The 14,712-nt window shown below is 44.5% G+C and overlaps 1 protein-coding gene across 1 annotated transcript in view; it reads right to left on the bottom strand.

Moving 5' to 3' along the window:
- LOC141074111 (uncharacterized) overlaps positions 1-6,315 on the bottom strand; it is a 64,751-nt gene extending 58,436 nt beyond the window's left edge. The window contains exon 1 of the mRNA XM_073561641.1: positions 6,225-6,315. Coding sequence (XP_073417742.1) covers positions 6,225-6,270 — 46 coding nt within the window. The 5' untranslated portion in view covers positions 6,271-6,315. The remainder of the gene's footprint in view (positions 1-6,224) is intronic.
- Between the last annotated feature and the right edge of the window lie 8,397 nt (positions 6,316-14,712).

Below are 14,712 nucleotides of genomic sequence, written 5' to 3'. Positions count from 1 at the left end.
GCCATACTTATTTTACCACACGCGGAATGGAGAAAAAAAAAAAACAATTCCTGTATTACTGGTTTTTGTTCATTCTGCCTCCACAAAAACCGGAATAGAAAACGATCAAAAAAGTCATGTGCCCGAAAATGGAACCAATAAAAACGTCAGCTCGTCCCGAAAAAAAACAAGCCCATACATGACTGTCGGCCGAAGTATAGAAAATTTATAGCTCTCAAAATACGGTGATGCAAAAATTTCTTACTAAAAATTCTTACAAAAAAAGCGTCTTTTAGTGTGTGACAGAAGATAAACATGAAAAAAGGATATAAACCTGGTATCGCTGTAATAGCACCGACCCAAGGAATAAAGTCACCTAATCACTATTACAGCATAAGGAAGGGCGTAAAAAATAAGACCAATTCTTCACCTTTTGTGGATTTGTTCATTCTGCCTCCCAAAGATCGCAGTAAGGCGATCACAGTGGTTTACCCCCACAATATGGGGTATCAGCGAACTCGGAAGAAATTGTACAAAAACTTTGGGTGTCTAATTTCTACTATTACCCTTGTGAAAATAAAAAATTGGGGGCAAAAATCATGTTTGTGGAAAAAAATTATTTTTTTATTTTCACGTCTCTACGTTATAAACTTCTGTGAAGCACTTGGGGGTTCAAAGTGCTCACCAAACATCTAGATAAGCTCCTTGGGGGGTCTAGTTTCCAAAATGGGGTCACTTGTGGGGGGTTTCTACTGTTTAGGCACATCCAGGGGCTCTGCAAACGCAACATGACGCCCGCAGACCATTCCATCAAAGTCTGCATTCCAAAACGGCACTCCTTCCCTTATGAGCCCTGCCATGCACCCACACAGTGGTTTACCCCCCACATATGGGGTATCAGCGTACTCAGGACAAATTGCACAATAACTTTTGTGGTTCTGTTACCCTTGGGAAAATAAAAATTGGGCATAAAAAGATCATTTTTGTGGAAAAAATATGATTTTTTTTAATTTTACGGCTCTACGTTATAGCCTTCTGTGAAGCACTTGGGGGTTCAAAGTGCTCACCACACATCTAGATAAGCTCCTTGGGGGGTATAGTTTCCAAAATGGGGCCACTTGTGGGAGGTTTCTACTGTTTAGGCACATCAGGGGCTCTCCAAACGCATCATGGCGTCCGCTCTCGATTCCATCCAATTTGACATTCAAAATCTCAAACGATGCTCGTTCCCTTCTGAGCACTGCCGTGCGCCTAAAGATTTGTCTTCCTCCACACATGGGGTATCGGTGTACTCAGGAGAAATTGCACAACAAATATTGTGGTTCATTTTCTCCTGATACCCTTGACAAAATAAAAAAAATTGTGTCTGAAGAAACATTTTGGGAAAAAAAAGTTAAATGTTCATTTTTTCCTTCTACATTGCTTCAATTCTTGTGAAGTATCTAAAGGGTTAATAAACTTCTTGAATGTGGTTTTGAGCACCTTGAGGGGTGCAGTTTTTAAAATGGTGTCACTTTTGGGTATTTTCTGTTATATTGACCCCCCAAACTCACTTCAAATGTGAGGTGATCCCTAAAAAAAAATGTTTTTTATAAATTTTGTTGGAAAAATGAGAAATCGCTGGTCAACTTTTAACCCTTATAACTCCCTAACAAAAAAAAATGTTTCCAAAATTGTGCTGATGTAAAGGAGACATGTGGGAAATGTTATTTATTAACTATTTTGTGTGACATCACTCTCTGATTTAAGGGTACAGAAGTTAAAAATTTAGAAATTGCAAAATTTTCACCAAATTTCCACTTTTTTCACAAACACAAGTTATATCGAAGAAATTTTACCACTAACATGAAGTATAATATGTCATGAAAAAACAGTCTCAGAATCAGCGGGATCTGTTGAAAGCGTTCCAGAGTTATAGCATAAAGTGACAGCGGTCCGATTTCAAAATTAAGGCCTGGTCATTAACCTACAAATTGGCTTGGTCCTTAAGGGGTTAAGTCTCCTCATCTCGGCATGCTTAGCATGTCAATCTCCGCAAGGAGAAACAATATTTCTTGGATATCGGTCAGACGCCTTTCACACAGCCATTTAGAACATTTATAAAGGCTTCTTTTACACTTCCCGTGTTTTTTGTGGCCCGTTTTTGCGGGCCGAATTGCCATAATTTTCACGGTCGGCCGCAAAAATCTTTTCGGATCGCCATTTTTCTGTTTGGGATTAGGTTTTGAAAAGTTGGGTGAAAAAAATGGCGTTCCGCAAATATGTCTTCACGGTGTACTGCAAAAACAAGCTTACGTTGTTTTTGTGGCACCATTGTTTCCACTGCGAGCCGTGTCTGTAAGCTGTAAAAAATATCGAACAAGCTCGATATTTTTCCACGGCCGTAAATATAGCCGTATGGCGCTCCAACTAATTTTTGCGGGCCGTTTTTGCGGCCCCATAAAATCTATTGGGGCCGCAAAAACAGCCCACAAAAACCTGGCAAGTGTAAAAGAAGCCTAACACTTGAGGTGCTTTAAAGGAAAAAATGCAAGGTGGAATGAAAAAATTAAAAATTCGATCTTGGGGAGCAGTGAATATTCATTTTCTTTAACAGCGGGCACGGTGTTAGCTGCGGCTGTCAGCTCCTGCCTCCTGTGTCCCGCTCCTTCGCTGCTGCTTCTCCCTCACCCCCATCCACAGCCACACTATAAGGTATATCCGGATTATAAGATGCACTCCCCACTTTTTTGAGCCCACAAGTATTATATAGATTTTTATGGCATTAGGTAATGAAAATGAAAAATTTATATTCTTTCAAAAAAAAAAAAAAAGCATGTTGTGGTGTTAGGAAAAAATGCTTAAAAAATGTTCTCTATCACCTCTTGGTTATATAGTTTATATATATATATATATATATATACGTAGTATATATACCTGTATATATAATTGCCTTAAATTGTCTGTCATCCACTTCCATCTGGATGTCCCCGAATCCCACAATCCACCGCGCCGACCGGAAGTACGCCGACCGCCATATTGAAATACCCAAGTGATGGGTACTTGAATATGGCACCCGCTGCTGGTACCAAGCCCCCCCCGCTGTACCTGCCGCTGCCTGCCCACCCATCCGTCACAGGAACAGGCTGCAAGCCGCGGTCTTTCCTGCCGGCTGGCCGTCGCCAGGACCCCCCCGTCGCTGGAGCTGCCGCCGCTGCTGGCCATGCCGCCGGACACCCTCGCTGGACCCGCCGCTGGCTGCCCACCATGTGTACACATGTACATACACACATGTACGTGCACACACATACACGTACTCACATACACACACGTACTCACACACACACGCGTACTCAAATACACACACGCATACTCACATACACACGTACTCACATATACTGTACACACACACACGTACTCACATATACTGTACCCACACACACGTACACACACATACTCACATTTTCAGCACAGGCCGCAAACCACCCTCTTTCCTGCCGGCTGTGACTTCACGGAGGTGGGTGGGAAGGCAGCTGCGGGACACACATATGTACTCACACACTCACACACACATGTACACACACATATGTACTCACACACACATGTACACCCACACCCCACACACACACTTGTAAATTTTTGGTGAAGAATCAACAACAAGTGGGACACAATTGTGAAGTTGAACGAAATTTATTGGTTATTTTAATTTTTTGTGGAAATTCAAAAACTGGAAAGTGGGGCGTGCAATATTATTCGTCCCCTTTACTTTTAGTGCAGCAAACTCACTCCAGAAGTTCATTGTGGATCTCTGAATGATCCAATGTTGTCCTAAATGACTAATGATGATAAATATAATCCACCTGTGTGTAATCAAGTCTCCGTATAAATGCACCTGCTCTGTGATAGTCTCAGGGTTCTGTTTGATGCACAGAGAGCATCATGAAGACCAAGGAACACAACAGGCAGGTCCGTGATACTGTTGTGGAGACGTTTAAAGCCGGATTTGGATGCAAAATGATTTCCAAAATGTTAAACATTCCAAGGAGCACTGTGCAAGCGATCATATTGAAATAGGAGTATCATACCACTGTAAATCTACCAAGACCCGGCCGTCCCTCTAAACTTTCATCTCAAACAAGGAGAAGACTGATCAGAGATGCAACCAAGAGGCCCATGATCACTCTAGATGAACTGCAGAGATCTACAGCTGAGGTGGGACAGTCTGTCCATAGGACAATAATCAGTCGTACACTACACAAATCTGGCCTTTATGGGAGAGTGGCTTGAAGAAAGCCATTTCTCAAAGATATCCATAAAAAGTGTTGTTTAAAGTTTGCAACAAGCCACCTGGGAGACACAACAAACATGTGGAAGAAGGTGCTCTGGTCAGATGAAACATAAATCGATCTTTTTGGCAACAATGCCAAACGATATGTTTGGCGTAAAGGCAACACAGTTCATCACCCTGAACACACCATCCCCACTGTCAAACATGGTGGTGGCAGCATCATGGTTTGGGCCTGCTTTTCTTCAGAAGGGACAGGGAAGATGGTTAAAATTGATGGGAAGATGAATGGAGGCCAAATACAGGACCATTTTTGGGGAAAAAAAACCTGTTGGAGTCTGCAAAAGAGCTGAGACTGGGACGGAGATTTGTCTTCCAACAAGACAATGATCCAAAACATAAAGCAAAATCTACAATGGAATGGTTCACAAATGAACGTATCCAGGTGTTAGAATGGCCAAGTCACAGTCCAGACCTGAATCCAATCGAGAATCTGTGGAAAGAGCTGAAAACTGCTGTTCACAAACGATCTCCATCAAACCTCACTGTGCTCGAGCTGTTTGCCAAGGAAGAATGGGCAAGAATTTCAGTACAAAACTGATAGACATACCCCAAGCGACTTGCAGCTGGAATCGCAGCAAAAGGTGGCGCAACAAAGTATTAAGTTAAAGGAGCAGAATAATATTGCACGCCCTACTTTTCAGTTTTTGACTTTCCACAAAAATTTAAAATGACCAATAAATTTCGTTCAACTTCACAATTGTGTCCCACTTGTTGTTGATTCTTCAACAAAAATTTACATTTGGTATCTCTATGTTTGAAGCCTGATATGTGGGAAAAGATTGAAACGTTCCAGGGAGCCGAATACTTTCGCAAGGCACTGTATATCTCTCTTATATATAATTTTATTTTTTTAAAAATTTTTCCCAAGAGGTAGTAGAAGAAAATTTTTCAGCATTTTTTCCTAGCATAACAACATGCTGTGTGCAGTCATATTTCATTGTTTGAGCACATTGCATGGCTCACGAGGTATAGAGCGCCATTAAGTTTTTGAAGTGCAAATTTTTCAGGAATGGTTTTCAATCACCACATTACATTTGAACATCTCTGAGGTGCCAGAACAGTAGAAGCTAACCGGAAGTGACCCCATTTTGAATGCTCACCAGATCAGGCGTGCAACGGTGACAGCGGATACAGGTGCGGCGCCTGATCCGGCTTGGAAAATATTTAAAGGAGCCGCAGCGAGAGCAAGCGAGAGAGGCAGCACCGGGGAAACCGGTATGTATGGAGGGGGGGAGAGAGAGCGCGCGCTGGGCCGGGCACTTGTGGGGTTAAAATTCAATGCCTGCGCATGCGCTGTTGAAAAAGCCGGTCTGGCGCTGCAAAAAAACGTTGCAGCCAACGTTTTTAGCTGACGCCGGATGGCGCAAGTTTGCCGTTTCCGGCAAAACCCGGAGGCGCCGTATGTTCATCCTGCACGATCACATTCTATGTGCCAAAACTGGATCCAATTCCGGATCCGGTTTTCACACTTTTCGCCTCATCGTGCATTAAAAAAAACGGATATGTGAAAGAGGCCTAAGTAAAAAAACATCTTTTTTTGCCCTGAATAACTCATCATTTTATCCCAGTGTTCAAAATTTTACTTTCCATTAATAATCATTGAGTCTTCTGTCAAGGACCATAGATCCCAATACCGACTTTATAGGAATTAAAGTAAAAACTTCTGCTCATCAATTTCATGTAGAAGAAAATCAATCATTATGGACAAACATATTGAGAAAGGTCAGAATTTAAGATGGTTAGAGTTAGAGGATTCACAAAATATATGTCACTGACAAAGCTAACATTGAATCAAAAAATGATGGCTCAGCTTACCCAAACTACTACTCCGTATTGTGCTCAGACCAATGAAAGAAGCTTTAAGTTAAGTAAAAATGAAGATAAGAGACATTTAGAACACTTTTCAGAGCCCCCTTACCTATTAGAAGTGGTAAAACCAAGAGCAGGAGGACCACCTGTGCCATGATTCTGTTCCTGAAAATCCCAATGCATTTACCATTCAATACCAATACCCGTCACAAAGTTAAAAATGAGGAGACGCTGTAGGATCATCCCTTATATTGCTGTGATCTTTGACACTATAGAGTAAAGACTATCAATATCTAAATGACTTTTCATATCACTGCTATTAATGGCTGGGCGTGAGTGGCAATACACTTATCTTCTTGCTCTATGTAATCCCCCGTGTCTTCTCATAATTAAGATAATAAAGAACAAGAAAGCAAAAAAAACAATAAACAGAATATACATAACTACAAATGTAAATAAAACGGTAGGAATTATTCTAGGGAGTTTAGTTTCTCGGCTGTTTTACACTAATATCTGATGACCTAGACGAGGATTGAGCTCTCTCTTTTTCTACTATGCAGTCAATAAAGCTGAAAGAAAATGGGCAAGTAGTAAGAGGTGTAGTATGAAGCCCCTGGGGGTCTGATTGCTAGAACTCCTACCATATGGAATTTTAATATTTTATTTTATGTTGCAAAGGGGAAGTTACTGTAAATCATCATTTTCCTCCCCATGTAAATGAAGCACATGGGTGACCATTGACATGAATGTAGAATTTGTGTCATGCATATGCTCTTGAATCGGTGTTCTGCTCTCTACTGTGGTTAAAAGAAGAGGTGAATCCCGGTGAAAACCTTCATATTGTCATTTTTTTTATTCCTTTTTTTTCCCAAAAATTTAGATTCTTCTCAAGTACCTGGCCCATAAACTATATATCTAACTGTTGAGAATCTCTGATTGTGAGACGTGAAAGTTTGAGCTTTTTAATGTGGGTTCTTATTCTGCAAGGCAAAGCTACACACAGATTGTGTGGAGAGAAGAGAATGGAGCTGGAAGAGCCTAAACATACATGTACAGCAAATATGGAATCTTTATCAACCTAAAACTAGGGCTTGATTCAGAGCAGAACATTATCAGGGTGTCCATGCTCCTTTTGAGGACAAAAAACTGTCATCAACACCCCTGGTGTTGGACTGCCCCTTTATTAGACAGACCATTGAGCTGTAGCATTTCTCACACTTGCAGTTTTGGTACAACCAATTGGCATTTATTCTTTTGAACAGATGTTATGTAGTGTTGGAGTAAAAAAAGTAGTCAGCTTGCCAGTCTGCGATGAAATCCCCAAATGTAGTGTTACATTGCAATCTTGTCCCATGCTGACCACTTCTGCTTGGACTTGTTGATTTGCTGGTGAAACAATTATTGAAAAAATGTAAGAACAATTTCCAATTGTTTTTCAGAAGATAATACCCCATAAACTGACTACCAAACTTTAATGTTTTTTTAAGCAGGAATTTGTATTTACTGTACATTTCAGGTAATTCTGTGAAACCTCTCACATTCTGTGACAACCAACATTCTGTTGATCAACATTATAGCATTGTTTGGAAGCCTCCTGAATGCTTCTTTAGTAGAAATTAGCCAATTGATACTTAGAAGAGAGAGTTTGAGTTGAATTTCATGGTTTCACGAGAACAAGTTTGAGATTTATTTTGGGATTCACCCTGAAAAAAAACTTGCCCAGCACTAATTTCCACACTGAAGCATCAGAGAGGGAGCTAATGTGGTTTTTTGTGGTAGCTTGGTCTTCCCCAAAATGTCTTACAGCTTTGACATCTAGAAGATTATCATACCTTGTACTGTAGTAGTTAACACCTGGGCTATTACAGATCAGCTTTTCCCAGTGGAACACAGTTTGGACAACAGTCATTTTCCATCTCCTGAGTTACTGTGTAGTAATTCTGCTCTCTGTAGAGTGCAAGTACTTATGGTCAGTGAGGTTCGCTCTCTCCTATAGAGCATAAGCTTTTATGGTCAGAAAGGTCCCCTCTTTCTCTCCTGTAAAGTGTAAGATCTTATCAGTGGGGCCCTCTCTCTTTCCCTCTAAATATAAAGCATAAGTTCATACGGTCAGTCTCATCTCTTAGTCAACGGACCTCTCGCAGAATGTAAGCTATTATCATCAGCGGTGTCCTCTCTGATGAGGGCCCTCTCTCTCTCCTGTAGAGTGTAAGCTCTTATGGTCAGCTGGGTCCTCTCTCTCCTGTAGAGTGTACGCTCTTATGGTCAGCGGGGTCCTTTCTCTCATGTAGAGTGTAAGCTTTTATAATCACCGGGGTCATCTCTCTGACTTCTAACCTCTTATGGGCAACGGGGATATCTCTCACTATTTCTCTTATATTTTCCAAACAATTTTTACCTTTCCAAAATTGAGATTTGAGTAAATTTATTCCTGATGAATCAAATTTTGGGGGAAAATTTAGACAACCCGGCATGTTGAAATATCAAAAGTTCTGCTCATCTTTACTTTAAGTTCAGAAGAGAGAGAATAACTCAACTCCATTGTTAGAACATCATGTCTATAAAGGAGTATTGTGGTAGTGTCATTATATAAGAATTATCTACTCCGAGACCTGGAAACTTGTAACCATTAAAGGAATTGTGATGACTTTGTATGTAGAAATGATGGTAAAAAATAGAATAGCAGATGTGTATTGTCTTTAAGTAAATTTTTGACTTGAACCAATTAAAGGTACTGGATGAGAATCTGAAACGAGAAATTAAAATATATTTTTTCATTAAGAAGCCACTGCATATATGGGCCATATCACCATACACATTAGAGTCCAATACTGAAACCAATTTTTTTTTTTACCAAAGTTGCTACTGTTTGGCAAAATGTATTTCCTATTTAGTTCCACCATTATAAACTGCAACATAGAATGAAGATTACTTTTCTCTATGGAGCATCTGACCCTCCTATGCATTACTATAGGGGTGCAAAACCTGTGGCTCAGTTTTTGTGATTTCCCCCAAGCTATTGGGTCACAATCATGCTTGTTTGCAATCCAAGGGTGAAAGGAAAATACCATATCTTAGAGATTTGGCACTCTGAGAATTGAGATGAATGAGTGGGAGAGGAGTGTGTCCATGGGTGAACTTTATGAAAATTTTGACAGGCTCAAATGGCTTTGTGAGTCCCATAAACTACAAGGATGATAATCGCTGGTTTTGCAAACTCATGGCTGGCTCAACGCTGCGCAAGCACAGCTTCATGTGCCATACTGCGCAAGCCAGGGATTCCAGTGCCTGCGCAACCAAGGAAGTCAGAGTGGGCAGCGACACTGGATTATTAGAAATTATCATATTTTCCAGACCATAAGACAAACCTCAAATTTTTGCGTGGAAAATAGTAAGAACATTTTTCCAAGACGTCCCTCCTGACAGCACCACTAGGAGGTTGTCCTTCATATCCTTGATAGGGACAGGAACACAGAAGAGGTTAAATAGCCCCTCCCCACCACCACCCGTCATTTTTTTTCCTGTCCCTATCAGGGACAGATGCAGGAAGAGGAGCACAGATGTGCGAAGATGATTACCTGGGGTCCGGTCGAGCAGGGGGCTCCCGGCGAAACTCCATCCCTCCCTAAGGGGTTACGGGATAGTGAAGGCTTGGTGGCACGAGCCCCACAGCACTGCTGACACCTCGAGAGGTCCCTCAGTGGCCGATTGAGCTGTGCGCTCCCGGCGTCGGCCACATTCCTCTGCAAAAGGACTCTGGGCTGCAGCTGCTGCGACGGCTCCCCTGGAGTGGGCAGCCGCGAGACCCGAACTTCAGGACGAGGAGCACGCCACGGGTGAGTTCTGGGGGGGCAGAGCCTCTCAGACCTGGAAATCCGGCATTTCCTTCCTACTCTTCCGGCATGCCGCATCATTGGAAGGCATGCCGATGACCACTTCTGCGGGTACCCCTCATCCCCCAATCCTGGTATGCATGGTCCTCTCACCCCCCAATCCTGGTATGCATGGTACTCCCTCATCCCTATCCTGGTATGTATGGTCCCCTCACCCCCCTATCCTGGTATGCATGGTACCCCTCATCCCCCAATCCTGGTATGCATGGTACCCCTCATCCCTCAATCCTGGTATGCATGGTACCCTTCATCCCCCAATCCTGGTAAACATGGTACTCCTCATTCCCCAATCCTAGTATGAATGGTCCCCTCACCCCACTATCCTAGTATGCATGGTACCCCTCATCCCCCAATCCTGGTATGCATGGCCCCCTCACCCCCCAATCCTGGTATGCATGGTCCTCTCCCCCCTATCCTGGTATGCATGGCCCCCTCACCCCCCATCCTGGTTTGCATGGTCTTCTCACCTCCCCTATCCTGGTATGCATAGTCCCCTCACCCCCTATCCTGGTATGCATGGTACCCCTCATCCCCCAATCCTGGTATGCATGGTACCCCTCATCCCCCCATCCTGGTATGCATGGTACCCCTCAACCCCCAATCCTGGTATGCATGGCCCCCTCACTCCCCCCAATCCTGGAAAGCATGGTCCTCTCCCCTCCCCTATCCTGGTATGCATGGTCCCCTCACTCCTAATTAATACTACACACATACAAAAAAAATATATACTCACCTTTCTTTCCTGTGCTCCAGCGCTGTCACGTTCTGCTGGAGGCCGGGGCAGGAGTGCAGCCAGAATCGCGCATGCCCATAGCGCTGTCCGACGCCATATTGCTGAAGACCCACTGCAAGTGTGTCTTCAGTAAAATGGCGCTAGATCGCGCTATGCACATGCGCGATTCCGGCCGCACTCCTGCCCCGGTCTCTGGCCGAAAAGAAGCGCCGCGCCAACGCTCCTCCCGGTCAGGTAAGTATGTAAGTATGGCGTTGGAGATGGCGGTATGCAGTGTGTACGGTACCGCCATCTCCGGCGCCATACACACTCCTCACAGCTGGCTGCCTCATTCTGTCTGGAGCCAGACTGCGCAGGTCTATAAAGGCTTTGGACAGAGTGACGCTTACAGCGTTATATTATTGATATATACACGTGTAAGTCAGCAAATAAATCTAAAAAAACGGACCTACCGAAAAATATATGGAGAGATATTCAAACTGGCAGCAAAGTTTACAGATGAAATACAGTGACTCAGCAGTTCAAAACAACATATATACTGGCCATAAAAATAAGTCAAACAGTGCATATATATTGGACACCATCCTTGGTAGAGTGTGGGCAGAGAGACCCCAACGCGTGTTTCGCTTTGTTGCTTCACCCCCCAAAGAAGCAACAAAGCGAAACGCGCATTTGGATCTCTTTGCCCACACTCTACCAAGGTTGGTGTCCAATATACATTATATGCACTGTTTGACTTATTTTTATGGCCAGTATATATGTTGTTTTGAATTGCTGAGTCACTGTATTTCATCTGTAAACTTTGCTGCCAGTTTGAATATCTCTCCATTTATTTTTTGTCCGTCTTTTTTTGGTCCTCCTATATTGCACGTTGTATTTTTTTTTTAGAGATATTCGCTTTCTTACGTGTGTGTGTGTGTGTATGTATATATATATATATATATATATATATATATATATTATGTATATACTTTATGTAGGTCGTCTTTTACCACATTCACTAATTATACACATATTCCAAATATATATATATTGTGGCAGGGCTAAGGGTCGTGTAATCGATGGGAGATAAGTGTCTCATAAATGGCTTGTCTCCATAATGTAAGGCATAACAAATATCGCTGTATTATTATTTTGAAGGACCTGTGGTGATGTCAGTCATGTGACCAGTCAGCTGCGGGGTTCGTGGGTGTGGCTACACCCTTATAATGTGGCCTGCTCATGAACAAGGCAGCTGTATGTGAGGAGGGTATACACCTCCTTTGTGCGCCGAGGCTCGCGGACTGAGCCTGAAGGAAAGGACATTTTAATGTTATTTTGTCGCCTTAACTGAAGGCTGTTTATTTTGGTGACATGCTGTTTGGTTAATGACATAATAAACCGCATGAACTTCAAGGGGACCTGCCTCCTGACTGTCTCCCGTCGCACCTAAGCGAGTAGAATCCCTACAATTGGTGCTAGACGTGCGGGCAGAGTTCCCAGCAGAGACGTGAGACCGTTCCTGCATGTCCTGGGTGAGGTTTTCATTGAGGCAGCAAGCTCTACCTGGAATAATGGAGGACCTGCTGAAACACCTGGTCCAGGCCCAGACACAGCAACAGGAGGCCATCAGGCTGTTCTTACAGCAGCTCCAGCAGAGCCAGCAGGAGCAATGGCAGCAGAGCGAGCAGGAGCAACGGCAGCTGATGCAGCTTCTGGCAACCACCATCCAGGAGGGCAGGACGAGCGCCCCAACCCCAGGTCCGGCTGATGACACCCACGTCAGGAAGGTATTAAGGTGCGCATTACAAAAAATGACCCCTGAGGATGATTTGGAGGCCTTCCTTATGGTGTTTGAGAGGGTGGCTGAGAGGGAAAAACTTCAGCCAGAGCGGTGGGCGGAGGTACTGGCCCCATACCTAACGAGGGAACCCCAGAAGGTGTACTTTGACCTGACTGTACAAGACGCCAGAGAGTATCCCAAATTAAAAGCGGAAATTCTCGCACGCTTGGGGGTAACAATGACTACCAGGGCACAGAGAGTTCATCGCTGGGCCTATCACCGGGACAAACCGCCGTGCTCCCAAATGTTCGACCTGTTGCACCTGGTCCAGAAATGGCTGCAGCCAGAGTCGTCTTCCCCGGCACAGATGGTAGAGTGAGTGGTCATGGATCGGTGTGTGCATTCTCTGCCGAGACCCCTACAGACCTGGGTGGCCCAGGGTGATCCCCAAAAAGCTGATGAACTGGTTGGGCTGGTCGAGAGATACCAGGGGATGGAAGGTTCCTTGGGGAAGCAGCCCATTCCGTATTGGGGGACCCAGCAGGGGCGGAGTCCCAAAAAGGGGTGGTGCGTCCAAGATCAAAAGGGGCAGGGGTGGCGGTGCCCAAGGTCCCCTCGGGTGATATTATTTGCTGGAAGTGTCACAGCCCAGGACATATAGCTGCCTGTTGTTCCCAGACCACCCAGCAAATGGACTGCAGCATGGGATGCCGTAGTTCATACTACGCATATCCAGCTTGCAGTGTGAATTCGCCACCTAACGAGGGGCCACAAGCATGTCCCGTGAAGGTGATCGGGCGAGCAGCAATGGCACTTCTAGACTCCGGGAGCTTGGTGACCCTTGTGAGGGCCAGTTTTCCTCTCAACATATTCCCGGGTAAAAAGATTGATGTTCGGTGCATACATGGCGATGCAAAGGACTACCCTATGGCTAGGGTGAATATTGAAACGGCGCACGGCACCGAGTCGCATGAAGTTGGCGTTGTTCGAGACTTGTTGCATCCTATAATTATTGGCCGGGATTTCTGTCTGGTTTGGGATTTGTGTGGGAAGGGTTCTGAGTGTGCTAGCAAGAGCAGGGAACCAATCCACCTCAATGAGGTATCGCCACCACCAGAGGCAGATGGGTTTCCTTTATGTGTCCTTGTTGGGTATGAAGAGGAAGGGTCCCCTGTCCCTGACTTCCCGGAGTTAGGGGTGGCCGGGGAGAATTTTGGGACTGCTCAACATAGGGACCCCACGCTGAGGGAAACCTTTAACAATGTCACCGTCATTAATGGGGTTGCACAAGAGCTGGGAAAGACACAAGGTTTCCCTATTTTATGTTGAGTGGAGAATTGTACCGGGTCACGAAAATATGGGTCAGGAGGTGGTAGAGCAGTTAATAGTACCTGACCCCTATAGACGAAAAGTTTTGGACATGGCCCATTCACACATCTTGGGGGGACACCTGGGGGTGGAAAAAACACAGGAATGGATTGTACAGAGGGTCTATTGGCCTGGGTGTCACCGGGAAATAGCAAGATATTGCAGGTCCTGCCTGACATGTCAGTTAGCTGCCCCCACATCTCATTTTCGGAACCCTCTTGTGCCACTGCCCATTATTGAGGTGCCATTTGAGGGAATTTCCATGGATTTGGGCGGTCCCTTAGTTAAATCAGCTCGGGGCCATCAGTATACATTAGTCATCCTGGACTATGCCACATGCTATCCTGAGGCCATTCCCCTGCGAAACTCCTCCGCGAAGAGTATAGCCCGTGAGCTGGTCCATGTGTTTTCCCGGACGGGTTTGCCGAAGGAGATCCTGACCGACCAGGGGACACCTTTTATGAGCAAGGTGATGATGGAATTGTGCAGAGTCTTGCAAATCTCCCAGTTGAGGACTTCAGTGTACCATCCACAGTCAGATGGCCTTGTTGAGAGGTTTAACAAGACACTGAAGAGCATCCTGAGAAAAGTCATAGAGAAAGATGGTAGAGACTGGGATTGTCTCTTACCGTATTTGCTGTTTTCTATCCGTGAAGTCAGTGCCGCGAGGTCTCCTAGATATAGCCAAGGAAACCTGGGAAGCCGAAGTCACGCCCCACAGAAGCATCATTGAGCATGTGGCACTGATGCAGCAGAGGGTTACGAAGGTGATGCCCATTGTTAAAGAACATCTCCGCCAGGCACAAGAGGCTCAGGCCAGGGTCTACAACCGGTCAGCCAG

The sequence above is a fragment of the Dendrobates tinctorius genome, unplaced genomic scaffold (assembly GCF_039654945.1).
Source record: "Dendrobates tinctorius isolate UK_male_01 unplaced genomic scaffold, ASM3965494v1 ptg000324l, whole genome shotgun sequence".
Classification (NCBI taxonomy): domain Eukaryota; kingdom Metazoa; phylum Chordata; class Amphibia; order Anura; family Dendrobatidae; genus Dendrobates; species Dendrobates tinctorius.
This window is presented reverse-complemented; position numbering and strand designations above follow the sequence as displayed.